The sequence below is a fragment of the Embiotoca jacksoni genome, unplaced genomic scaffold (assembly GCF_022577435.1).
Source record: "Embiotoca jacksoni isolate LCO1_2020_lvr unplaced genomic scaffold, fEmbJac1.0.p SCAF_5, whole genome shotgun sequence".
NCBI classification, from domain to species: Eukaryota; Metazoa; Chordata; class Actinopteri; family Embiotocidae; genus Embiotoca; species Embiotoca jacksoni.
In genome coordinates this window covers 5621680-5649633 of record NW_027185403.1, presented here as the reverse complement: position 1 = coordinate 5649633, position 27954 = coordinate 5621680, and the positions used below count along the sequence as shown (strand labels likewise).

General features: G+C 42.3%; 1 protein-coding gene across 2 annotated transcripts; it reads left to right on the top strand.

The window, feature by feature from the left end:
• The first annotated feature begins 4293 nt into the window (after nt 1–4293).
• Nucleotides 4294–27338, top strand: apln (apelin). Of its 2 annotated transcripts, none has more exons than XM_069170916.1 (3): nt 4294–4853; nt 18688–18860; nt 22879–27338. In XM_069170916.1, exons 1-2 carry the CDS (start codon nt 4787–4789, stop codon nt 18852–18854), a joined length of 234 nt encoding a protein of 77 aa, XP_069027017.1. In that variant the 5' UTR covers nt 4294–4786; the 3' UTR covers nt 18855–18860; nt 22879–27338. The 2 variants fall into 2 exon arrangements, with proteins under 2 accessions (XP_069027017.1, XP_069027018.1); XM_069170917.1 differs by lacking the exon at nt 4294–4853 and adding an exon at nt 11550–13004.
• The last annotated feature ends 616 nt before the right edge of the window (nt 27339–27954 follow it).

Below are 27954 nucleotides of genomic sequence, written 5' to 3'. Positions count from 1 at the left end.
AAACATAGAGCTGTAAGGGTGATGTCAGAAGGGCTGGTATCACCTGCCACCTGGAGAAAAACCCTCAGTAGATTATTATTACCGATAAGACGATGAAGAGTGCAGATGGATTCAAAAGACGTCCCTTGATTATTGTTTTACAATATCTAAGGAGAATCTGTTCTCGACAGGGTGATGAGGGTGGGAAGCGTGTTTTGCACATGCTTCTAGTCTGATCCTGCCATTGTTGCAAACCAGAATGACAAATAGTATAATATCAGACTGTTTCATGATGTGGAGAACTAGTCTGTGATGTGAATAGATAGTTTTTTAAAAACAGACATCCAGCAGGTGCAACATCACAGGATAAAAATCTGCCCTTCCAGCTTGCAAATCTGCTGAGATGGAAGTCACCTGACAGGGATATTGTGATTAATAAAACCGCTAGTGAAAAGAGAATCCTAGAAATAAAAAAAGTAGCCTTTTTATCTGTTGGCAGCTACAGTGAATTATCATCTCGCAGCGAATCTTTCTCCGATCTGTGGGCCACTGTGTTTCCAGAGACTGACGAGCCATATTGGACTGATTATACAGATAACTGTCTGAGTCACGCAACACCAGCGTTTACTCCCAGGAGATCATTTGTTTGGTCAATTCAGAAAAAGAGCAGCAGTAAAAACCATTTGGAAGCTCATGATAAAGAACGTAATCATTTCTCTTTGGTTATTTTGGATTTCAAATTGCGCTGCTGAGGAGGAAATCTGTCAAAGTAGAAAGAAGAGGAGGAGGAAAAACAGAAGTTAATTTGTATTTATATGATTACTGATGTGTAAATTGCTTTCCTCTCTGGACCGGCAACACTCTGATGTCAAGGGTTTGTGATTATTCTCAGTTCATGAGTTCAGACAAGATAAACCCCAGCTTGTGTGATAAAAGATTTCTTTTCTGTCACGATTTCTTCCCAAAAAGACAGCAACTTCAGAAGTCACTGTGTTATCTACAAATTATTTTGCAGAAGCTATTTAAGATAATTGTTCACTGCTGCATTTTAGGGCAACAGCACCTCTTTATAGGCTTTTAATGATTTCTAGGAACTCAATTCACGAAAGTATGAAATTATATCAAACATGCGCATGTGTGTGGTTGTTCTGAGAAAATACGGCATAATGACTGGCTGGCAGTAAATTGCTGGCCTATCTTCCAGGGAGGTTTTAGCGAGCCCAGAACATTTCTCAGCTGAATTTGCAGTCCTGCAGATAATGTCACGATTAAAGGCAGATAAGTTAATCCACCAAGCCTCTGATTCTTGACACTTCATGATATGAAGCACAGGCCACCTAAGGGGAGGATCGCATTTGTTTAAAGCTTCAGACGAGCAAAAACACGGCTCCGGTTCTATCATCTCAACTTTGAAACATCCTAATGAAGATGTTACACACTCTCTTCCATCGTTGCTGATTGCTCAAAAGAAGCTAATTAGCAACCCCGACCTGACCTCACATTGACATTGTGCATTCATTCAAGCTGATGACTGTGACTCTTATCACGATGGAGGTTTGATTTGTTTTCCATTTTAATAAAGGTGCGCCGTATCTGATGAATGCCCTGGAAATGGAAGCGGATGTGTTGAGTTGACTTTTGGACAAGAATAATAACATGAGCTGCATGCCACTGTTCATTCAATCATCACAACAACAATACAAACAAACATCCGCACACTTCATTAGCATTTCAGAAATCTTTGGCTTTATATAGAAGCGGATGACAAACAGGAAACGCATTAATTGTGAAGACGGTAAATAATGCAGCAAATCTTTTCGGAGATCAGGGTACTAATTTAGTCACAGCTGAGAGGCCACCTGTTGACAATTCCTGCAGTACATGTTGACTTCTATTCGTAAGGAAAACGTGGCTCAGAGGAAAGTCAGGGATACCGTTTCCATCATCTACGTTACACTTATCTTCAGAATGTCTGCCTGTTATTAAAAAAACGCAGGGATCAGGAAAAGTCGTCATCAGTGCCGGAACGTAGACATCCACCGCATTCCTTCATTCAACACTTCCTGTAAATAGCCAAGTGTTTCCTGTGTTGAAACACATGTGGCTGTATTGCTGCCCTGTGACTGCTGTTGCCCGTGTCGAGTTGCCAGGTCTCGCTCTATATCCCTGGATGTACAAAAAAGGGAAAAAAAGGCAATCCTCGACTGGCTTACGCTCACGTCATGGCACACAGTCCACTGATACACTCAGAGGAAACACCATCTGCTACATTTTCATTATGGGCTTTGCTTCAAGCTAAGACAATTAAAGCTAATAGAGTGCAAATGTTTGAGCCCGTACTGCCAACTTTAAAATGTCTCACACATTTTTATCCATATCCATAGTACATTTTAATGACTCGTATATCCAGACTCATAAATTATGGCAGGTCGCACCTGGACTCGGCACATGCTGGATCTCTGCCTCAGTTTCAGTTCTGATCCCCACTTTAACTGTTAATTTGAAATAACTCTGCAGGCAGTTATCCCACATAGCTTTGAAAGTAGTCCTGAATGTTGTATTAAATTGAATTTAGAATTACTCCTAACTACTAAGTGGGCTGGTAATGGCGCAATAATCCCTAGTATCTCTCATTATGTACAATTGGAAAGAATTGCCAGTGCTTTCTGCCGGTGATCAGTGAGCACCTCTGAGAAAAGGCTGTGAACAGATTCTTTTCAAGGCACTTGGGTGAATTATCTTTCGGCTAAAAAAAGGACAGGGTTGGATAAGCATCTTTAGCCCCCGGGGCTTGGCCACCCCTGAGGTGAGAGGATTGCTTCACATGAAGTGAAGGCTTCAAGTGCTGCCTGTAAAAATGGAAGGTGCTCTTGTTGTTGGATCTCAAGTGGGTGGCACATACATGTTGCCCTCTGGGACCCGGGGCCTTAGGGAGACAATGGCCAGGCTGTGTGAAGCGGGAGCTGCAGAGTCGAGGGTCACAGGGCCCCTCTTCACAGGTCTACACCACTAAAGTGACTGTTTAGTGACAACACATAGAAAAGGGGTTGTGTGGAAGACTATAGTAGAGAGGGGGGGTGAGGGGAGGGGGTCTGGAGGTTGTGACCAAAGGCGGTCCATCCATCATGTGTCACTGCAGCCCCTTGGGGACTCAGATCTGTGGGCCCTCAGTAAACTGACCCCACGTAAACAGTATTTCACCCATATTTAATTGTTCAGTGTATTGTCTAACATTTTCTTTCCTATTGTCTCTAAAGACTTTTGTTCACTTGTATTAGTCCTACTGAGTGTTGTTGGACCCCTGTAGTCTTCATGCTAGGGCGGAGTACAACATTTCGTAATTGGGTGTAGTTCAATGTTTCTTTTACATATTATGTATGCATAATGTAAAACATACAAAAATGTATGCTCCTTCCCGAACAATTTTATTCCCAAAAGGAGATGAAGAAACTCGTCGCCTTGATGTTGCTCTGTGGCTAAACGCGATAAGAAAAGTTGTTGTACTTCTCGTGCTTGCTTTACAGTTTTCACAATTCACGGCAAGAAATGCAACCTTTCCTGTTTATTGTCCGATAAACAAATGGAAAAAAACCAAGTTGACTTATTTCATAGCTTTGCAGGGTGGTGGTTTTCTTGCGGCTTTTGTTCGTGAAAAGAATATAATCTGTGTGACAAAATAAAACAAATGACTTCAGGGGCAGTGAAACAAATAGTGCCAGCAATGGAATCAGGCAGAGTCTGATAAGTTTTTTCCTGCAGTTATTCACAGTGTCACGGACACTAACTTCAAACGGCGCCAATGATTTAAGCTATACCTTTAGTAAAACAGGGCTGCCAGTGTCACTGGAGGTAAAGAATAGTGCGAGGAAGAAAGGTCCATACAGCTGGTGCAGATACAAAAGCAGGAAAGCATGAACCTCATCTCACACCTTCCCTTCTTTCATCTACTTCCCCTCATAAGCCAGTATTTTGATTCCTGGATTCCTGGCAATCGGCCCTGTTTGCAATTCAAAGACTTTTCAACAAGAGCATCTGTTTGGGTATTATCATAAACCTGCATGCACTCCCACCACCCACCCTTCACCTCCCTGCTCCCCCTCTCCTCCCTCCCTTCGCTACCTCAGCCATGTGCACTTGCATGTTTGTGGAAAAGGGGTGGAGATGGTGGGTGATGGTGGTGCAGGGGAGGGTGTGTGTGTGTGTGTGTGTGTGTGTGTGGGAGGGGGGGGGGGCTTTTCCGTGACCCACAGAGTCAATGATACATAAGCCACATGACCAAGTAGTCTTCTTATCCACGGCAAACAGGACTCGTCCACACATGCACAGACACTCGCCAACAGACAGACCTGCAAGCGGACTTTCAGCACATTCGCAGCTCCACTGAACTTGGCTCATGTCATTTCTCTGACAGAAGAAAAGAAGACACACACGCGCGCACACACACACGCACACACACACCTCCGTGGGAGAGCTCAAATAGAGACGTGCCTTCAGTCTTGGAGTGGCGCTGTCACACACTGATATACAAATACGCATTTAGACAAATACACAGGCACAGTCAGGGAGCCACCACACGCCACACACACACATACATATATTCCCACAAATTGGAACACACTTCACACACACACACACACACACACACACATACACACACAGGGGAGCAAACAGTCTCTCTCTCTTTCTTGCTCACTCAGCTGCTCTCCCTCTCCCTCTCCCTCTCTCTCTCTCTCCCTCCCATCCACACACACACACCACTACAGTATATCAGCGAGTGACTAGCGGAGAGCCAGAGGGGAGTGCAGAAATGAATGTGAAGATCCTGACGCTGGTGATTGTGCTCTTGGTGTCTCTGCTGTGTTCTGCCAGTGCTGGTGAGTACAGGAGCGGCCAGCCTTGTCGCCGGTCGTCTCCCTCTGCTTTCTATTTCTCTCTCTGTTTGCCTTGGGCTTGTGCAGGCAGCTGTAGTTGATCAGTTACCCAGCATGGTTTGCCTTGTGTAGGCTCTAAAAGGCAGGAATATCAGCACCTGGTTGTATACAGTACTGCACTGCAGTGGTTATACTGTCTGCTATTGTACTGCCATAGCTTTGATAGTAAACTTGAATATAGGTTCTGGCTTAGATTGATCATTTTCCTCTCTGCCTCACCTTGATGTATGCTTATAAGACTTGGAGATGAAATGTAAAGAGGTTTTTAATTGATGGATATTCATGTGTGGAGCTATTCCTGAGTGACAGATATGCCGGATGTTGGGTGACTGTTGTAGGTGTTATGAAATGTAAGATATGCATGGCACATGTTCTGTAAGGTGGAGTGAACCTGATTAATTTATACCTTGATGTATTCCATCTGATCCAAGTGCTATATGATTATTACACTGTGCAAGTGCAGCAGGGGAACAGGGAACCTATATATGCATGCGTGCCTCCTGTGGTGATGATAATGAGGACTGTAATTGTTGTACGCATCGATGAGGGGAATCACAGATCCCAGATGAATGGATCGTCTCTGGAGGGGCTCAGTCTTGATGCCTTGTCACAGTAAAATTATGCTGCTGCGTCTCTGGAACCATTGTTGGACTAGATATCAATTCCCCTGTGGATGTAAAATATGTATTATTTGGAACAAAAACATTGACTTGGGACAATTACTCGTGGGCAGAGCATATTCTCTCTGGTGGCTCAGGAATAAATGGGTTCTGAGAAATGTGGTTGGGGGGGTAGTTTGGAGACCGATGGGCAATCTGCAGATGTGATGCAGGTAACATTGTGGTGTGAAAAAACAACAGTTAGGCCTGTGTAAATGTCTAGACTGTTCTGGGGATTATCACCTACCCACCAACTACAGTTGCTCAGAAAACACACAGATGGGATGTGTTTTTATTTACGTGTACGATGCTGTACAGAAAATAATGTGCCAGCAATTATAAGATTTCACATAAATTACGATTATAAAATGGTACAAACGCTACAGCTTGGAAGATACAGGCCTAAGCTTTTACACTGGAAGATACTCTATAGGCTTTATGTTGCTAGGTGCTGTATGGACTGTGGCTGCAAGATGCTGTGTAGACTTTATGCTTGCAAGATGCTGTCCACTCTGTGTATCGATCCACGGCCACAGCACTCACAGTTCCCATGCTTCCTAGCACATTCGTTACAGCGACAAGCTATTTTTGTCTGAGGGTCTCAGCACACATGAGTAAAATGGGAAGCAATTATCTAGCATCATGGTCAGTGTCGTTTTTCACGCCCTGCGTGTGGCTAAGCATGTTCCACGCCTGAGAGCCCACCGTGCTGCACCAGCGACGGGGAAAACAAGGCTGCTGTGCCTCGGGCTTTCACGGGAGCTTATCCCTCTCAACGTTCAAGTCATGCCGCTTATGTGCCTCTCTGTTCCCTGGCTGCTACTGTAGTATCAGAGCTCCGTTGACAGAAGAGCAAGAGAGAGAAATGGAGTGAAAGAGGGGAAAGGGATGCAAGTGGGTTGCGGCGTTGATGGGTGTGGGGAGGGATGCTAGCTGGAGTGTGTCTGCGTAGCACAAGCCTCTGCTACAGTATGCGCTGTCGCGGGAAGGTGTCGGAAGAGGCTCTGCATGTAGGCAGTGGGTGTGAAGCCTTTCATCTTGAGACAAACGCTTTTCCAGTTCAGTGGGCTTTCTCTCTCTCTCTCTCAGGCATCTGTGTGTGTGTGTGTGTGTGTGTGTGTGTGTGTGTGTACATGTGTGCCTGAGAAAGAAGAGATAGAGTGAGACAGAGGAAGCGCGTGTGTGTGTTCTTGCAGGAAGCAATGAATATAGAGCTGGATCTGACTGATATAGGGTGGGGAAGTGTGAGCTTTGATTGTATTTACGGGTGCAAATGCATTTTAGCAAGAACTCCTCGCGCAACAGGCAATTCACCTCGACAACCTAAACATACTTACAATATTCATTCAGCACACTAAAAGAGCTGCTGTGGCCTTCTCTATGTAATATTAGCATCCTTTAGCAGCGCACTTCAATTACCCATCCTTGAAAAGCACTCTGGCTCAAGAGTGGGCTCCAGCTTTAGACATGTGGTATCCATAATTCATCCCGAGGCCGATCACTCTTCCTCCCTCTGGGTAACTCTTAAAACTGGCACATAAACAGTCCTTATTCTCGTTCTTGTGTCTGTCACAGCCTCTCACAAGATGTTAACGATCCATCTTTCTCTGCCATGGAAACACCCTGCCAATCTTTACCTAGGAAAGAGCAGGATAAAAACAATAGCAGCTGGCTTAGACACACACACACACACACACACACACACACATACACATATACACAGGTGTAATTGTGCAGCCCGGGTTGAACAGGTGAGGCAGTGGTGAGTGTGAGTGGGGCACGAGGCCCAGATCAGAGCCATTATCTGGCAGAGAAATCGTCTGCTTGGGAAGAGGGCGATTTTACGAGAGCTGTCAGCAGTGCTATTATTCCATATTAAACTTTGATGTATTGTTGGGGCTGGCTGCTCTGTGGCACCAGCATGCACACACACTGTACTCCTGCCAGCCACGCTCAGATGTTCAACCAAGTGTTACGGGTCAAAGTACAGCCCAGAAAAAAGGAGGGCCGCGGTAAATACAGCCACTCATTAAGGCACAACGAGGCATAAAAACCTCATAGTTATGTCTGAATATTTTGTCAAACAACATCTATAGATGTAAACCAAACGTAAACAGGAAGCTTCAAATTGTCATCCTCCGTTTTCTAATGTAAAGAAGGTGTTTGTGCCTGCGGACTTGATTATGGTGGCTGTGGAGAAAAGAAAAGCAGCTAAACTTTTCCAGATGTCCAGGGATAACATAATAACAGTGGGCAAACAGTTGTGTCAAAGGGGGAGCAGTGGAAAGGTTATTACAGGATTACTGTGAATCACAGAGCCTTTTTTTTTTCCTTTTTTTGGAGGCTTGTGAGGAGCACCTGGGTAACTCACACACACACACTCGCACACACGCACTACACAACAAACCCACAGGGTCAGATGAAATCCGTCTTATGAAGAACCTGGATTTCCTCTTGATGCGGCATTACAAGGAAATAGTGCCAGCGACCTGCAGCTTCAGTGTAGTTGGTCTGCTGCGCGCACACACACACACACACACACACACACACACACACACACACACACACACACACACACACACACACACACACACACACCGAACAGTCCATGAGTTGAGTTTGGAATCTGAGTAAAGTGTGATTTGTTTTCCTCTTGTTGATTTATCGCATTTATCCTCTTTTGGCTTAGAACTAGAACTATATTTCTGATCCACACACTATACATCCATGTTCTTTGGGTTTGGGAGTGACTGGTTTGACAACTTGTGATATAAGATAATATAAATTTATCAGCTGTCAAAGGTTTTTGGCATATTATTTATACTGTGGTAGCTAGTCCTTTAATATTTCTGGATATATTGTGCTGCATTCGTGTCAGACACTGTAATTAAGACCGGCCAAGAGGGAATTACATCAGGAAAAACAGACATCCCTGTGCAGTTATTATATCTGCTAGCAATCTCTAATCTCTCAATCAAACTGTATTAACATCATGAGATAAAATGATACATTCCGCAATATGAAATTTTATTCATATTGCCCAATCCTTTTGAGGTTTGTGACCTGCAACTCATTTTCTCTGGAGGCTTCAGTGAGGAGATTTTTAGAAAGATTTTCTGTCATAAACCACTACACATCTGTATAATATCACCCAAAATGAGCTCGGTGAATGGCACTTGCAAATAATTGCTCTGGAGTTGGAGTTGAGGAAGAGATTTAGAGAAAAATCATAACTCATTTGGTAGGGATATAAGGCTAACCTTTGGGCTAACTCTCCCTTGAGAGCTCAGCTGTTGAAGACTTTGTCATATGTGACTGCTGGGCTGCTGTAATGTAATTCAGAACCCTTTGAATGAATAAATCTACTCACTTAGATCTTCCCTCGAGAGCAAATCCAGCGAAGGGGAAAAAAAAGCAATGGGGGAGTAAAAGGCGGCTAAGGGACAAAAAAAATGAAAGATCGGACAGGAAGTGAGGTGAGATCTGGAGGCTCCAAGGTTGTGTGAGTTTTTCACAGTGAAGTAAGTTACAACTACATCTAAAATCGTACCGCTGGTGATCTTGTCCATCTTTACAGATTTTATATGTGGGGTAATGACATTTCTTGTCTGTGAAGAGAGCGTTTGTTCAGGTACATTTCCTTCCTTTAAGTCTATTGTACTCCAGACCCCCATTTGAATTTAGAGGGCACAACCCTTAAGGTTTGGGCAAGAGGTAGTGGGGCTGTGGAGGGGTTCCAGTGTTAACCAGACCTCGTGATTACCAGACTCTATCCTCAGGCCCAGGGCACTCCTTACAACTTAATTAGAGACAGATATTTTCAAAAATGTCTCTTTTCCACCAGTGTTCAATATTAAAGTGATTTATTACCCTCTTTTTGAACGTTAAGTGTTACATTTATAGTGGTTGTACCAGCAGATCAGATTCCTGATCAAGATCTGAGCGGACATTTTTATTAACGGGCTGCCAGACCACAGAATAAATATTGCGGTGTTTAAGAATGCAGGTACTTTAATTACTTTCATGCTCAATTTGTAGAAACCCAGAAGTGGAAGTTATGGCTTCTGTAGATTAGTTTTGAGATGTCATTTGTGGTAGAAACTCATACTTAATCAGTTTAAGAGGTATGTGGAAGTGGACCCGAAACACTTTGGAAAATCAAATAAATATGGTTCAAGGCATTGTCGCCATTAATGTCAAACCTCTATAGGCGCTATCATGGATCAGTGAGATTTCATATGTGGCTAAACATGCTGCACAGCTGGCTGTTGTTAGGCCCTTCTAAGTCAGACAAGGGATTTCAATGCTGTGAAGATGGCAGTGTGGATTAGGGCTATGGAAGTGTCGCGGGACTTAGTAGATTTCGGGTTCATTTAGTGACGCTCCCTCTGGGATCTGCCTGAACTCAGAGCCTCAGGCAACAGGATGTGCATGTCTCCCTTCTTCTCAGAGATTTATAGGATGTTGTGGTACACCTCATGCGGTTTCAAACTGTCATGTACCTTAGGTTCTCGCCTTAAATTAAAAGCTTTGAAATGGGAAACGTACAATCTCCTCCATCTTCCACATAACTGGGTCCCTTCTGTGACAACACAGAAATCATTCATTTATGAAATCATGCATTATGCATCACAATCGCTCCGTCTTTGATCACAAATGTTATTTTCCCTGGGAGACTATTTCACACGTGCACGTACACTTAAATGCTGGTCAATCCAATGATCTGCCACTGACTAATAGCATGGATCTCCCCACATACTGTTTCCTGGATCAGGACTGGGCCCCTTGCTGTGTCCCTATGTCTCATTCACTTTGGAGGAGAGGGCTCCCTGCCACAGTCTCTGAACATGAACAGATGTTTATAAAAACTAGAAGACCAAAACAATATATGGAATTCATAAACATGCATCCACATCAGGAAAACCGTTTATCCTAACAGCCGATGAAAACCTCGTGGACACAGAGGACCAATAAACACTGAACGTTAGCTCACCTGCAGCACTCTACAGCTGAACTTGTCAGTAAAAATCTTTATGATTTTTACTGAATCACTAAATATGTCTGACAAAATCGCTTATTAAGTTTCATTGCGTTGCCTTTACCCGAAGGTGGGTTTTTTTCTGTGCACCACATGCTCAGAATATCTGTATTAAAACTATGTTTTCAGAGATGGTTTTCATTACAAATACACAGAAGTGCTATGACAGCAAAACCAGTGTGCTAACTAAAAAGAATTGCCAACAATCTTTTAAAAGAAATTCACTAAAGCTGTATCTCAATTTATTTACATTTTTACTTAAATTAAAAAAAAATCTGCAATTAGTATATGTAATGTAGCCCAGTGATACAAAATTGTTTGTGCTACAAAAGCAGCGGTTCTACCTACTAAACAGCTTGTTACAGGCAAATCCTGGGCAATAAATCAGCTACTGTATGGGTATTGTGTTGATCTGGTCAATTTAGATCATAGTTTTGCATAATTGAAGGATTTTGTCTGATGCAATCAAACAATTGAGCACAGTTTATTGCATTAAACATTAATTAGGCTATTAAAGACATGATTTAATGTATTTTTGCCATATCTCATAAAAAGCAAATATCTGAAATAGTGACTGGGGGCGATGATACATTGTGTTGAGCTTGGGAGCTATTGTTTCGTATCTGCAGTGTGGTCGTGAGGTAACACACTCTGTTGTTGGTGCTAGTTTCCCTTAATAGTGTTTGGGGAGAGGTGATGGTCTCCTCAGGCTTTAAAAGCTGCAGTGAACCCTGTGCAGTGATATTAGTCTCCCTCTTTCTGTTTCCCACATCTCAAATGGGAGAAGGCACACAGGTTCACAGCATGGGGGGGAGTGATGACTCAGGAGAGGGAGGGGCTGTGTTTCACATCTGATTAGTGTGCCCATGGAAACGGATGGTTGAAGGATCCCTTTGCCCTTGACATGCAGTCTCTGGAGACTGGGGCAATGGTTGGTATCCTTACCTACCTACTGTGCCTGCCATGCAGAAAGGTTTACCCCGCTGCCGGTAACGGAAACAGCTACACCAGCATCTCTCTTGCTCCTGCCCTCTGCCGTTTGGGCACACCGACTGGAAAGCTGGGAGGAGAAATCTCCCCTTGGAGATATTTTATGTTTGCTTCTCTGACTGCTCGTGTTCAGTAGGATCCAACCTGCAATAACCTTGTAGCCACAAATTCACCTCTTCTGTTGGAGTGGGATTGTGAATAAACCAACGGGCAGTCAAGTGGTGAGGGGAGTCAGTGGCTTCATTAGCTGGCTCAATGCTGCTGCCGGCCCCTTTGAACTCACAGTGCTCTGATCATAGCAGAGTACGCAGTCTCACACCTCATCATTTCATACACTCTCTAATTCAGGAGCATATATAGCACCACACTTCACAGGCAGCTGACTTACTCAAAGGGACATCTGCAGAAAGCCAGCAGCCAAAAGGCTGCACAGTTTGTTTTTAATTAGCTGTGAACCTTTAGTGAGAGTTGGGGGTAACTTTCAGAGCAGGGTGGACAAGGGGTTAAGTCTAAAAGCTGCAGTAATAGGAGCAACTTTTCATGCACTTTGGTTTCCTCATTGTAGTTTGTATAGACAAAGCCAGCCTTTAGCTGAGCCACAAGCCTAGCATTATCACAGAACAACAATGCTGCATATCAAACAGCCCCCGACAGAAATAAAAGAAAGTGCTCACGACCAAAACAAACCCTCCCCGAGAGGAACTCTCAGAGGCCGAGTGCGGTGGCCCACAGAGGAGGTTAAAAACATGACAGACACAGTCAGGGGGCTGATCATGTATTCAGACTCTGTGCAGAGTGAGATTTGTAAATTGAGAACCTGGTCAAATTCAGCTGACAATGTCATTCTTTTTGCTCCAAACTGAGCGCCTTTCATGGTGGCTGCCATGGTAACGTGGTCTGAAAGTCGGCAAGCAATGGGTACCAGTTTCTGCCAAGGCCCAGACTTACTGGTAGGCACGCAATAAGCAGCATTTCCGAGACTAGATGTTGGATTGTGAGAGATGAACAACAAGGGACGGCCTCCTTAGTTAGGCACCAGTCCACGTGAATGTGTGGGGAGGCTGTCAGGCAGCAAGCAAATCCACTGTACGATGCTGTCGCAGTGCCGCGGCTTATTCCAGGTTAAAAGAATGTTTGGCTTGTATCTGCCACAATTAACACATTTCATCCTTGGCTTAATAACCCTGATCCCCTAATGTGCTTATGCAGCAGGAGCATCTCTGTTCATGGCATGTCACTGTCTGGCTGTGTGGGTTAGTATGTCTGTGGTAATGGCAGGCTATGGAGAGATTCATTAGCTAAAGCTACTCGTCTCCCTTTTAGTGAATGAAGGAGGAAGGCACGCGATGGAGACAGCAGGCCTGCTCATCCAACGTCATGGTAATAACCATGGCTACACACACCAGGGTATTTATTCTTCCTCTCTCCCACTAACACAAATATTGTTCCGTCACCCATAAGGATTATACATGCACATAATAAGCAACAACTTCTTCCCATATAGACACAAATACTGCAAGTGTTTCTTGTTACCGTGTATATGTAGCAAATACCGTATTGTAGTCCTAGATTTCTTTTTGCAATAGAAATGTGTTTTTAAGAAATAAGGAACCTTTTCCTATTATTTATGTTAAGTGCAAAATCACATGACATGTCATTGTGGAAAGAGGACAAAAGCTTTAACTGTGTCGTTCACTTAATCCAATCATGCTGCAAACAGTGAGGGAATCTCAGCCCTGACAGAAACTAGACGCAAGACTAAGAGTCTCCAGCTGTGTTAACAGTTCGGTAAAGCTGTACTTTGACTCAGCGGTGCTTGTAAAATGCTAATGTCAGCATTCTGACATGCTCACAATGATAATGCTAACATGCTGATATTCAGCATGTATAATGTTTACCATGTTCATTATCTTACTTCACCCTGTCAGCATTCTAACATTGGCTAATTAGCAACATACACATTGACAGGATTGTCGCTGATAATGGTGCTACATGGGGAGTTCATGAATCACCACAATTATTAAGATTAATCTCGAAAGGGGCATGAATGCATTTATTAAAGTAAATCTTTTTTGGTGATGTTGCGATTTTTTTTTGTTTACAAAAAAAAAAAAAAATGTTGAACAAAAGTCGTGGGATCTCCAGTGATTAGGATTCATCCACTGAGAACCATGAATGTCTGCATAACAGTTCATGGTAATACATCCATTAGTTGTTGACATATTTCAGTCTGGCCCACGGAGGTGGACCAACTGACGTCCCCATTGCTGCAAACATGGCTCAAGAATCGACTTATCCAGATCTTTTGATGCGTTACGACGGATGGAGCTAACACCGCCCCTCATTTCAGTACCCAGCTATTCCCATCCTCCCAGCTCCTTGTTTAAACCTCAGGACACATCTGTACAAACTGCAGCAGGCAAGACGCAGAGGTGTCTGATAAGTGATGTAGGGACAGGGGACAGTCAAAAAAAAAAAAAAAACACAAAGGAGAGATTAAATTTGAAAAGCTCAGCCAACCGTGAAAACGCATCGATGAGATTGCACCCAATTGAATCATAATCAGTGTGACTGTGAGTGATGAGCAAGACAAGTAAACAAACAGATAAGATTCAAGAGGCCAACAAATCAATTTGTGGTGACAAAGAAAATTAAACACAGCTAGGATTCAATTTTGACAGCCATTGTTCACTGTGCATGTTTACATTTGATGCAACAGTTTCTAATGAACACAGTCCCTTGTGTACTTGTTGCTGTACTTAGACTCGCAGGCTGGTATAGTTTAATCTCTTGTGTCCTAGTGGCATAAAAACCATTATGCTGTGGCTGCATTTACAAGAGCAGACATTTGTTATGTGGTCGTTTTGGCAGTCGATACACACAAATCAGCTTTACAACTATTAATAAGCAGCTCTGGCCCATTTGCCATGGTGTGTTCCTGCACTGACACAGCTCTGTGATATATTGTTTGCTCTCGCCAGCCATGAGGGCAGCTGATGAACTTGGCACTAAACCAGAGGACAGCCATTTCTCTTCCCTCTTCTGACTGGATGGACAAGTGCTGGAAGATGTATAACTCTCTAGGCTCCCCTGATGGACTGTTGCAGAATCAACAGGGATAAACTGTCAGTATCCCACTTTCTGCTGGGCCATAATAAGACAGAGAGCCGACCATTTGAAAAAGATGACATAACAGACATCACCTTAGGAGGTGGGGAAACTAGGGCGGGGAAACGGGGAGCGGCAATGCAGCTATTTATCATTAGTCTGGAAACTGGCCAGTTTGTGACACTGTCAACCACTCTCTTCTCTGCCTGACCACTTCTGCCACTCTTCACCTTTTAAAGGAGTCGGCAGCGACGCAAGTAGCAGCAACAATAACAAGCCATTCCTGAAATTCCACCTTTATGAAACTTTAATTAGGGAATTACCATGTGAGGGAAGAAGTGTTGAGATTTGGTGGGGGGGAAAAGGGCAAAACTGGGGCTCCCAGGTCATCAGAAGTAGAGATAAGATGTATTATTGTGAGACATATATTATCCTGCCATTTTACTGTTTTACCAGCTGAACATAAACATGGGAATCTCTCATGGGAAAAGATCAAATGTAGTACTACAGAGACTGGATCCAATTTCAGAGCAATAAGATAGGTGAGATATCTTTGTTTATGGAGATGAAATGTGCATTATCCAATGATAAACCTGCCATGGAAACAAAAAAAGATCTTATCCGGGAGCAACAGATTCAATCTATAGGTAGAGACACAAAGCTAGCTGTTGATGTGTGTTGTATCTGTCACATTGAGATGCTTTCCCTCCAGGCTGCAAGAGTTAATCTATACTGCCACTGTTATCACGGGTGCCCGGGCTTATTTTTAGCAGCTTTCATTACACTTTTCTATCCTGTAGCCAGATTGGATAGGTCGAGATTTGTCAGACGAATCACGAGATGTTCTCGTTTCAAACCCCAGTGTCGAGCAGTGGCTGACAGATCGCAATGGCAGGAGACATCTAAATTGTCTCATTATGGACCTGGGTTATGACAGGCTGAGCCATCCTGAGAGGAACGGCAGATGAATTGTGTGAGCCGAGGTACAATTACTTTTCCATCTTGCACTGCAGTGTGCATATGTGTGCACAGTGAGTGCAACTATAGGCGTGCGTTTGGTAAAGTAGTCCATCACTCATATATCAGCTGCACTTGGGTGTTGTGTAGCACTGTGTTTATTGGTAAATGGACTGCACTTACATAGCACTTTTTACCTTCACAGTTTACTCTACCACACCTTTCCAAAATTGAGATTGGGGCTCTGGATCCAACAATTTTTGTTTAACTTTTAAGTACTGACAATCGTGCTCACTTCATTAAGCTGTCCGACAGCTGTGTAGAAAGGATTTTAACTTCTTCCACAATCACTTTTTTTCCCTACAGTATGTACAACTGAGTGCATGTCTTTGTGGAGATTCTTTATGTCATTGTGTCTCGTACTTCTCGGTTATGTCAGACTTTTTACCCGACCTTCACCTGTGTCCATTTGAATTGGCTAAAACAATTTCTACCTGCAGACGCTCTCAGAAGAAATGTTATGCGTTGTAGTTAAAGCCAAGCGTGCTCACACCTGAAATTGTGAAGCCTACATCAGTTTGTTTTTGTGTGTTCTGCCTCTACATGCTGATGGTGTTTCAGGAGTGAAAATGGAGAACCAGGACCGCCCTGTAATACTTCTGTTCACCTCAAAATCTACTCAAACGCAGAGAGTATTAACATTCAAGCCCCTGGATTTGAAAGAAATGAGCTGAATGCCTTCAGAATGTGTCAACATCCCTCTTTCACTGTGTATCTGGAAGAATAACAAAAGGATAATGTGCAGATTAGTGTCCCCAGGGGCAAAGATGTGCTTTAGATGCGGAAATATGCAGCCAAGAATTTTCCTGCTGCAAATGAATTAGCCCACTGTTAGCCCACAAATACACTGTGTAATGTGCTTGCGGAAGAAGATTAGCGTGGAAATGGAACTTGAGACGTCTGGCGTTTCAGGGATATACTTTGAAAGCTTTCTGGCTCAGTCACACAGTTCACCATAATTTAAACCTGAAAGCTCAAAGCCCTTCTCTTTTTCAATAGAAGTTGTTCTTTTACAAATTATTTTATAAAGCCACAGCTGAAGGTCATTAATTAATAAAGGCCGCCCCGAGACACTGCCTTTCTTCTGAAGGTGTTTTGAATTCTGCTGTTGAAGAAAGCTGCCCTCTAGTTAAACAAATTGATCTTAGCTATGAGAGAAACTTGAGCGTTTTGAATGTAGTAAACGGGTTTTCAAGACGGAGTCTCTAAAGTTTCGGTCAGGGAAACATCCTTCGGGTCACAGCTGTTCCTTGTTCATATAACAGCGTTTAATATCACGACTCCGCCACAACTGAATACACCAAGTGGTGAAATAAAGCAGGGGACCTAGCATCATCATGGCTTTTCTAAGCCGCTCAACTGCTGTCCTCAGTATACTTTCTGCTTTTACAAGCCTCTGCAGTCAACTGGATGACTTATCTTAAGCTGTGTCCTCACCCGAGCTCTTGTGAAGCCAAGGAAGGTTATTCCTTGGGGAATTCAAAAAAAAAAATGGTGCCAGTCTCTCTGAGGAGAAGAGATGCGAATGTCACGACCTCATGTGAATAATCAATCAGCTATTTGATGGGAGATACCCAAGGAAAGAAGAACTGGTACATGAGCTTTGATGGAATCTTTTCCACACAGAGGGGATTATTGAACATAGTCATTTAGTAAAGAAAAGTGTGCTGTTAAAGTTGATGATTTCGGTTTAAGTGAAGTCTTTCTACCGTTTAAAAAAAAATTAACTCTGATGATGTCTTCATGGTGATGTTGGCTTGGGCTGGAGATGACATTTGAGTCAACAATATAAACTGAAGGTGTGGAGTTTAAAAGAGATAGTTATTTTGGAGTGTTTTTGGAGTCTGCCCATACAATAGACTAGAAGTCTCAATATCTTTATCTTTGCTGCTTTTATTCTTTATTCTTTAAATTTGTCTTTTAATCTGGACACTGAACTTCAGTACTTTTATGGCACTGACCGAATTGGTTCGCTAGCATCTAGTTAAAAAAAACTTTACAGAAGTCAGCTCAATCCCTGGAGTAGCCCTCTAACCACATGTACACAGCTCCATTTCAGTAACTTAGTATTTGTATGAGTAATGATGTTTATCATACATTAAAAAGTTGATTAAACTAAAAAATGCGTCATTCTATATCTAAAACCTACAATGAGGTCGCTGTAATATTTAACCAATTTGATATACCAGAACCAACCTTTTCTGCTTTTCTTCACAATGTACTGGACTAAAGAACTGAGTGTAGTCTGACAAATCACCCTTGTTAAATAAGATATGCTGCAAAAGATTTAAAAAAAAATATATATATATATCTGGATCTCCAAGAGGAGGCCTGTTGGATTGTGATAGGTTAAAAGGTCATGGAGACACTTGGGGTGGACCGAACCGTTTGGAAAAGTGGGGCTTAAGGGGATCAGGCCACACTTATTGAGAAGTGACTGAAAACATCTGGGATCACTCTCAAACACACACATTCCCACACACACCAAAGACATTCACACATTCTCTGAGACACACTGCTATTAAACTCATCCCTAAACTGGGATCAAACACTGTGATGAGTTGCACCTCCACCAGGTTTGGTGCTGTTGGTGTTTGTAATCTCGAGGGAGAGTGACGGAGACATGAGGCATGAGGGCTTGGATTTCTCGCTTCTGCCCGGGCTACGTGTATCTGCCGTGCGTTAGACCACACTTGACTTAATGAACAACAATGCTGGGTGGGCTTAGAGAGGCCCACACACTCTAGCACACACTTACTGTATCTATACATGTCTCTTGTTTCCTCATCCATTACCACTGACCCTGCCTTGGATCTTGCTACATATTTGCCTTGAGCACTGATGGACTTAGGCTCGTAATCAAAATGTGATAGCCTCGGTGAGAAGAAGGCTGTGAAACACCATCTTTGGGAGAAACCACTTTTTGGGTGTCTTAATTGGTCTCTTCTCTGTGTGTGTCCTCCAGGTCCCATGGCCTCCACAGAGCATGGCAGAGAGCTGGAAGAGGCGGCTACAGTGAGAAAGATGGTCCAGCAGAACCCTGCGAGGGGCGGTCAGACCCACAGACCAGCCGGCTGGAAGAGAAGACGCCCACGGCCCCGTCTTTCCCACAAGGGGCCCATGCCGTTCTAGAGCAAGGTTAGTTTCTAGCAGTCAGGGGTGAATAGACGTTCGTTAGGGTTTGTTGACAATAGAACCAACAAACCTGCAGTAAAACGGTCTGTGTCATGCAGTAAAAGGTTTCTACTCTACCATGCCTATCTTTGCTGTGTTAGCCCGTTGGACAAATTTTCTGTCAAGTCATTTCTCAAGAGAATTTGAGCAAAAGCTCTTCCTGATATATTAAATTACAACTGCTGACTAGTGGGGAAACACAACTCAATAGAGGAATTTCTAAGAGGACATTGATGTTGAGTCCTGAAATACTTTGTTGGCAGAATCAGTTCGGATGTTTTCGATGACAAATGGGAAAGTTAAACTCTTGTAGGAGCAGTGGAAACTCTGTTAGTCACCATTGCAGCCAAACCGAACTCCAACTCAAGGATGTTTTTGTTGGCATGGTAAAAAAAAGTGCATGTCATAGCAGGTTATTGGCTTTAGCCAAACAGCTTTCAGGCCTTCCTAGTACAACAAAGGTTGTTTTTAAGTCTTAAGTCATTTATTTCCTCATACTATAAACAGTTATACTTAGAAACCTCATCTTTGAGTCCATTCAGCTGGAATAAATCTTTAGTCTCCATCTCATTAAGTCAATTAAAACCTTTTTTCCAAAGATAATACGCTGTAGAGTTCGGTTTCGTAGCAGCACCAACTTTCTTTCGAGGGAATATTTAACCAGCTGTCAAGTAAAATAAGACTTGGTGTGAAACTTTTTCATCCAAAATGAGAGATAATATTTTACTTATCACCTTTTCACAGTTAGATTTTTTTTTTAATTCTAAACATGAACAAATTCTCTGTATTTCAATAAACCCAGTTCAAACTTCATTGAGAAACAAAACTATACTTCAGCCAATTGAACAACATGATCAAATGTACAGAATATACAGATTTAAACTCGCTAATGTCAGCATGCCACTGTGAATGGAGGCCAATAGCGGTATATCCATGTCTCTCCCAGACGCTGTGCCGAGACAGGGAAACTCAACAAGACACAATATCCCTACAGGAGGTGCCGACCATACAACACTGACCTGCAGAGGTCCACCATAAATTAAATCTATAGTGAGAGGAGGCTGCAGTCAGAAAGTGTGAAGGCATGGTTAATCAGTTTCTAGGAAAAGCGATCAAAGCTTTTGAAGTTTGGAGACTCCATTCTCTAAAGCAACAAGAGTTTTACAATCTATGGCGAATTATGGATGATTATTGTTTATTGTATTTTTATGGACTGGGTTAAAACTCTTTGGAGCTCACTCCTGCTTTCAATATGAGCTTCTGGAGGCTCAGATCAAAGGTGAAAACAATGAGGAAGGATCAAGCCAGGGTAGTCTGCACTTGAAGGACAACGTGGGTCTTACCACTTCCCTCAGGCTGCCAAAAAATGTGACAATCCTCTCTGTGAGTTGAGTGGTCAGAGCTTATGTTCAGTGCCAGAATGCTGGCCACATAATAAGGGGAGCTTCAGGAAGTTGTGAAGCTCTGTAAAAGTGAACGGCTCAGTGAGTCACAATGCTGTCCTCGCAAACACCACTTAAACCACAACACGCTGAAGATTTCCCTGTTTTTGTTCGCTTCCCTCTCTGGTTCCCCTCATTCTTGCTAAGTTCATAGTTCACCTCATTCATGGGTTTCTCGCCACATAGTTTGCCAGTTTACCCCAACATGACCACAGTGGGAATAAGACTGTCTACTAGCAGCATTTTAGTTATAGTGCTACCAACCTTCCCTGACTGAAGGACCCAAAAAAAGTCTGAACTTCTTTGGAAGATATTAAGATATTGAACCTTTTCAAGATCTGTTATCCGTCCAACAAGCCGCTCTTCTGAAACTTCAGCTTGAAGCGCTGTTTTACTCATGAGGCCCGCTTTCGTCTTCACTGTGTGCTGATGATGGGAAAACCACCTCTGGAAACAGCTGGAGTAGCAGTTTGTTTGATCAAAGCTAGAGTTCAATGGATACATCCAGCTGAGGACTGGGACTCACACACAGACTATGTGGATATGTCATTATTTAGCATAACTTCATTACTACACTGTTTAAATAAAGATGAGGAACAATGATTGCCTTGACACTGTCCATCCTCCAGCGCTATGCTACTTAGCAACATCACCTCATTACAGTGTCAAAAACAGCTCATCATTTATTCTCTATGACACCGCAGGCAAAGTTGGATTTTTCACCATTACACATTCCAGATGTGAGCAACTCTTGAGAAGAAAGATGGCGACCGGGGTCATCCTCTTTGAGCATCTGAGAGGACTCAGATCAAACCATGCTATTACAACTCTTGGATCTAAGCCATGCCAGTGACAGTCTAAAAGACGACAGGATATTACAGATTTAAAGCCGGAGGCAATTTGTGGAAAGCCCCAGTGGCCCTGAGTGTGAGAAAGCTCAGTGAATGAGTCTTTTAAAGAGTTTCCCCTCAAAACAATGTGTATCAGGTCTGCGTCTCTTCCCATACACTCTTGTGTGATGTAGTGTGACTTCAAGAGGGCTGCTGCTCTGAGATCATACCATGGACCCCAAAGCCCAAAGGACAACAACAAACAACAATACCATTCATTTGAGATTAGATATACCATACATCAGCTCTCCAGGCCTTACATGGCCACAGAAAAATGCCATCTTGTAACAAGAACAGGCTCCTATCAATGAATGAGCCTTGTTGTCTGACTCTTCTGATATTATCACAGAACAGGAGAAGATAAAAGACGTGGGAAGATAAAAGATTTCCTCACCGATGAGGAGTGATCTAGTCCCCCGAGCGTGGTATAAAGTTGTATTTGTGTTCCACAGTGAGATACACAATTGTTTTTCTGACTCCCTACAGCTCTTTCCCATCAAAGGCCGCAAAATCTGGTTGGAACATGTCTGGGACAGCCTTTTCTCCTGGTTGATCAAGTACAGGATGACATAGGCCATAACATAGGCCAGTAGAAACTCCCTGAGGGACACACTTAATGGAAAGGAAATTGAAATGTCTGCATAAGGCTTGGGGAGGATCATGGCATTAAGGGATACAGACGATGATCTCCAAAACTGTCAAAAACATACACTTTCTATCTCTCTTCTCTCTGTTAATGTGAAATATTGTCGTGCACAACAGTTCCCCCAATTGGCAGAGTAGGGAAGCAATCGAGCCGAGAAATAAAGTGAGCACCGGTGGGGATACAGGACTCCATGTTTGTGAATACTTTGGGTTCAGGTCCAATGATAGCGATGAGGAAAGCAAAACAGACAAGGCTTTGTGCACTACAGTTTTGCAACATGAAAGTTTGAAATAGCTATTGCCAAACCAGCCCACAAATACCACTATGTGAGTACTTTAATCTGAGTGAATATTCAGTACAGTAGAGAACAAAGTCACCACATTAAGGTCCCAAGTAAAACCAAGCAAAGTACATATGCTTCTTTTTTGGCAAAAAAAAATAATTAATGATTAGGTCCACAGGACCTGACCTAAACCACAAGATGATCCTTTATGTTTTGGATGAGGCTGGGTGACTAAATTATTGAGCCTGTCTTTAGTTTTTGTATCTTTTTCAGCCAAACTCCCGCAAAACTACTTTTAACTGAACTTAAAATATGCCTACACATAAGAAATCAATTCTGTTTGCTTATCTATATTTTATGTGTTTGGCATTGAATATTTATGAATGACAATCTGCAATCGTGTTAGGTAAAACATGGGAGGTTTCAATGTGTTTTTATCAATGGAAAGAGAAAACTAAAAATATAATTAAAAACAACAAAAGATAACTTGTGCTGTCCTTTACCTTGTTCAGTGATTTAAGCTATAGAAACAAATGACTGAATATAATCTAGTTTTTACAAATACTGTTATATAGTTTAGACACAGTTGAAATGTTGGGAACGTATTACAGTGTGAAAAAACTGATTAAGCCGAAGGCCTGTCTGCATGACTGAATGATTTTTAGGAAAACCAAACAACACAAGCTGATTGCACTTTGTCTGTTATTTCTCTGTTTTGCAGGCACTGCTTTGAGCGCCCTCCCCCAGGTTCTGATTTCTACGCTCTTCCTTTGCCTTGGGGGGCCTTGCAATGAAGGGCCTACGTTCGCCCAGCCTGAAGAGTGATGTTCATAGCACCTGCTGGTTCTTCAAGCAACTCTGTCCACAAAAAAATCAGGACAAGCCGCTCACCCTCAGCTCGAGGAGGAATTGGGAGCAGGGAAGGGGGGTGGGGGGTATTGAGCCCGAGCTATCAGACTCTATTTCTCTGTCTCTCTCTTTCTCTTTCTCCCTCAATACTTATCTATCTCTGTCTTCTCCCAAGTGTTTTTTTTTTCTCCTCAATTTCCCTATTGTTTGCTATAGAGCCCAATCATAGCAATCTCTTTGAGTGTCTCACACACTTTGCATGACATGTGGTGGAGAGGGAGCCCGATCAAAACAATCTGAGTCTTAAAGCATCTGTTACTTCTCCACGACGTGGTATTCCCATGTTTCAGATCCAAGGTTACTGCAGCCGCTGATTTCATTGCTGTGTAGCTACTTAACAGCTTTACTGACGGGTGAGGGCGCTAATCATGCAGAAGGGCAGTGTCAGTTTTAATAGTTGACAGAAGCAAATACTAAGTCCACTTATGATATTCTGGATTTCTGCAGCGAAAAGGAATAAAAGATTTTGTGTTCAAACTGGACAAACAAAAGGGTCACATCTGAATGACATTCTAATTATCGTTAATGGTGCTTTCCACCGCCGAATGACAGTACTTCCACATGCAAAGTAAAGTAAAAAAAAAAGAGAGCACATATTGTCAAAGCAATCTTAGTGACAAAATAATTCCTTCCTTTAGGAGATTCTTTAATCCAAAGCTATTTTAGTGTTTCTGAACTCATTAACAACTGGGTGGGGAGGGGGGAGTTTATCCACGTGCTCAAGGTTACTGCAACATGTCCCACCTTGGATGAGTCCTTTGACCCCAAATCCCAATCCCAATCCTGTCCCCAATCCCCAGCCCTCTAACCACACTGCTGCCCTGCGCAGCTGCTCTACACGACTGTTAACTGGCAGTGGCGGTCTGCTCCACCGACAGGCCGCCTTGCCTTTTAATGAAGTGCCAAATAATAACCTTCTCCACAATGCTGCCAGGAACGAAGGGATGAAAGGTTAGGGAGAAACGAGAAACACATTACCTCTTGTTTAAAGTCTTGATACACTGACACATTATGCATTTAAAAAATTCTGCAAACAGAAATCCCATGTAAAACAATACCAGTAGGGAGGACAAGTTAAATTAGACCGAAAAAAAAGAAAAAAAAGAAAGAAAAATAAACTGTTTCAAAGCAGACATCAGCTCAGTTAATATGCCACCATGATCAGCCTACCACTAGTGCTCTGGCTGTTTTTAATATTCAGCATATGGCTGGTTCGACCCTTTGACCGATATCTTTCACTGATGAAATGCTATGCCTTTCCATCATACTGGAATATATTACTGTTTATGTTTATCTCTGTGTTATAGTTTTATTTCTTTTTTTTCTCAGGGTGCTGTGATAGAGGCTTGTACTAGAGCAGTCTATTTTGTGCATTTATTTAACACAACACAAACATTCAGTACATTTAAGACTTATATGAGCATATTTTCGTATACTGTATCTTTACTCTCCCTCTATGTATCCACCAATATAGCCATGATTTATCCAGATTCAGTCATTAGTAGTCCTGAGCCCTCCCTTACATTATGTTAGGTACAGTTGCCTTTATAGTCTGCCCTTCCACAGCACAGGTGGTCGTGGCTTTGATCATTATGCTCATTAAATCCTGGAGTTAATCTTTCTCAGATGGATCTCCCCAAGGCTGGCCGGGGTCACTTAGTCTGAGCTCATTGTTAAATTGGCTTAGACTGAAACCACACCCCCTCCCCCTTTTCAATCTCCAAACCCCTGCTGATTCAGTGTGTAACCACGTAACATATTAGGACTGTGACCTGTGGAGCAGCCACCTTGCAATCGTTTGTCGTGTGTTAGGTGTCCCCAACAAATTCCTGATTTTTTTTTTTTCGTTCTAATTTTAGGCTAAAATCCGATTTCAATCGACTGCAATTCAATCAGCAAACTCCCTTATTTCAAATCAGTTTTGACCACATAAGCAACTGGCAAACAGTTAACCTAGATTTTCACCACTTTTTCCCTCTCGCCATGTCTCATGCAAATATTATAATAAAATGCAGTCTTCTCAGTCCCAGCATGAGAAGCTTTTATTAAGAGAGCATCTAAAATCACAGTGGTAATCCACCCAGCCAAGCTCACCTTGATTAAAAATGTATTAAATCCTCGGGCACTGTGAATAATAATAATTTCAGTTCCACCATTATTTTTTCATACCCTCTCAGACAGAGATGTAGATTTCATTAATGCTCCTCAGGAGTGAGACAGCTTTGCTCAGGATGTCTCATGTATTATTGGGGAAGATAGTAGGAAGATATGAGCTGGAGATGAAAGTTCGAAGCCGCAGGAGTTGGGATGCTGGAAGTAGACTGGGTCATGACAAGGGGTTCAAATCAATATTTCCCCATCTCAGAAGTTATTGTTATGGAGCCGAGCAACGTCTGTATCCGCACTGTTCTTCATGAATGTATCCTCACCATCTGCACCAGCCATGCTGCCCTTTCAGAGACCAGAGCAAACCAATGTTTATGTAAAGTACCCTTTTTAATCTTGGTCTGGTTATCAGTTGAATCCAAAAATCAAAAGCCAAATATCCCACTGATCCAAAGCCTCCGGTGTCAACTAGTCCCAACTAATAGACGTGGCTTTGCTCCAAGACTTCTCTGTATGGGTTCGCAAGGCTGCACTTTTGCAATTCCATTATGCTGCTGGAAAAATACACCCCGAAAACAAGAGTCTCTTGGTATGAAATGGTTTTCCAGTGTATTGTGACAATTTTTTTTTGTCTGATTCTTGTCTAGCTGGTTGTCCAAAGCTTACTTTTTGAATACAGTGTGAAAAGCTGTACCTTTTGTGGATGTAACAAAATAGAAAAGTAGTCTGCAGCACAATATGTCATGGACACGTGAAAGCTTTCAGGCATTCTTTTCTTGTAGATCATAGCCCACAGCCCTCCCCTGCACATCAGGTTAATGGGCCTTGTGGTGTGGAAGGACAAGCACGTCCAGGCTCAAACTGAAATGGTAAACCAATACATTATGCTCGGGGAGCAAAACCATTTTCCTTAATGGTCTTTTCCAGCAAGGCTTACACAAGAGAAACGATTCCTATCCTCTCAATATTTCCTCTCCAGTTCCTCTTCTCTGTGACCATCACAAGGCCTGAGTAATGTTCCTATGCACTTGTTAGCATGTTTTCCTGGTAGAAAAAAAAAAAAACGTTTGTTCTGAGAACTTGCCCCTCTGTGTTTAATTATTTTTGTCCAAATGCATTTGGCTGGAAGTGTGTAAGGAGTGGGGATGAGCAGAGATAGAAACGTGTTACTGGTGGAGATGAGAATAAGCTAGCAGCAGGTTTTAAAATATTAGGGTTAGCCATTGATCTGTTTCCCAATAGTTATAGACAAAACCACCCCACAAAAAGATCACAGAAAAACACAAGGCTTTTATGTTTCTTTTTTTTTTTTTTCTTCTTTTTTTTTTTTTTATCTAATTGTCAGTCAGTTCTCTACCAGATAAAAAAAAACAAAAAAAACTTTCACACTGAAGCAAACATTTCACTCGTTGTGGAAATGGAAACAGAGTTGGCACACAGCACATTCCAATGATTTTACCTTGTGAATCTCGAAGCCCATCAAACTGTATCATGTTGGCCTTCAGAGTGGGTGTCTGCAGGATCAAGTGGCTGATATCCAATCCAATGCGTTCACACTTTTCCACTGGCTGGGCAGTCCAAAGGATAACTAGATTTTCTCTCCCATGAGAAATGACTACGATCTGTCATTATCTTGGAGCCGCAAAATGAGACTTCGTACACCCAGAATAGCACAGGCCCCTCCTGCCTTGATTGCGACACATTCTCCATCTATGTAACCACTGTGTCCGAGATCAGCTACATTCAGAACAATCTTAGAGGAAACGCAGTCTGTAGGCTTACACGCCATCGCAACAGTGTTACTAGGTCTCAAGCAGATACCATTTGAAAGACAATGTATTACTCCTGAAACTTATATTCTGTTTATGGTGTGTGCTCATATTACTCACCAGGCCAAATGTACAGTCCCTGTCTCTGTTTTGATGTTGAACTGGGCAAAAATAAATGACATAAATAAATAAATAAAACAAGTGTATCAGAAATGGTTGAAATACTGTGTACATATTTGAACTTTTGGTTTCTAATTTATAAAAGATAAGCTTTAGCTCTTGGAGTACTTATTTTATTTTTTCCTTTCATGCGTAGCTTTGTGTTTTTATTTTCTATTTCTGTAAAGTGTGTAAATATATCTTTATGATAATAAGTAATATTAAAAATCTTATTTTAAGAAAACATGGTGTCCTGTCTTTTTTTTTTGAAAATTAGGAGTTTAGATTAATTAATTAAAACATAAAAAGACTTAACAAGAGTCTACAGCCACACTGAGTGACCATGTTGATAAGCTGAGGTTTATCATTGTCACCATCTCATGTTATTATTTGCTAATTACTGTAGTACAATGACCGATGCTGCATAGACAGCCAAAGCAGGGTTTTCTCCACCATTATAACACTTCAAAGCATCACCCAAGCCCTTTTTTCACAGCTCCTGAGCTGCTGTAGCTTCACTATAAGCTTTGTTTTACTAATGTTTGGTGATTATTATTTTCATGGCAGACAGTGCAGTTTTAAATAAACATCTTGGATCAAAAAAATGCCTTGCCATTATCTCCAAAACTTTGATTAATATGTTATGTCCATAATTTTGTATTAAAATGCATACTTTTTGCAACGTTAATGTCATCAATGTCAGTGAAGCAATACAGTATTTTACCATACATGAGCTCTACTTGAGTGGCCCGCCCAGGCAGATTAAAATCACTTAGTTTCAACTTCTGTAAATCTTTTCTTTTTATTTTATTTTTTTTATAAGGCCTTATCTCAGTCTTTTGAAATACATTTTT

Coding starts and splice junctions, on each gene's coding strand:
- apln (XM_069170916.1), top strand. CDS start 4,787: ATGAATGTGAAGATCCTGACGCTGGTGATTGTGCTCTTGGTGTCTCTG. Junction 4,854..18,687: donor GCTGTGTTCTGCCAGTGCTG/GTGAGTACAGGA, acceptor TGTGTCCTCCAG/GTCCCATGGCCTCCACAGAG.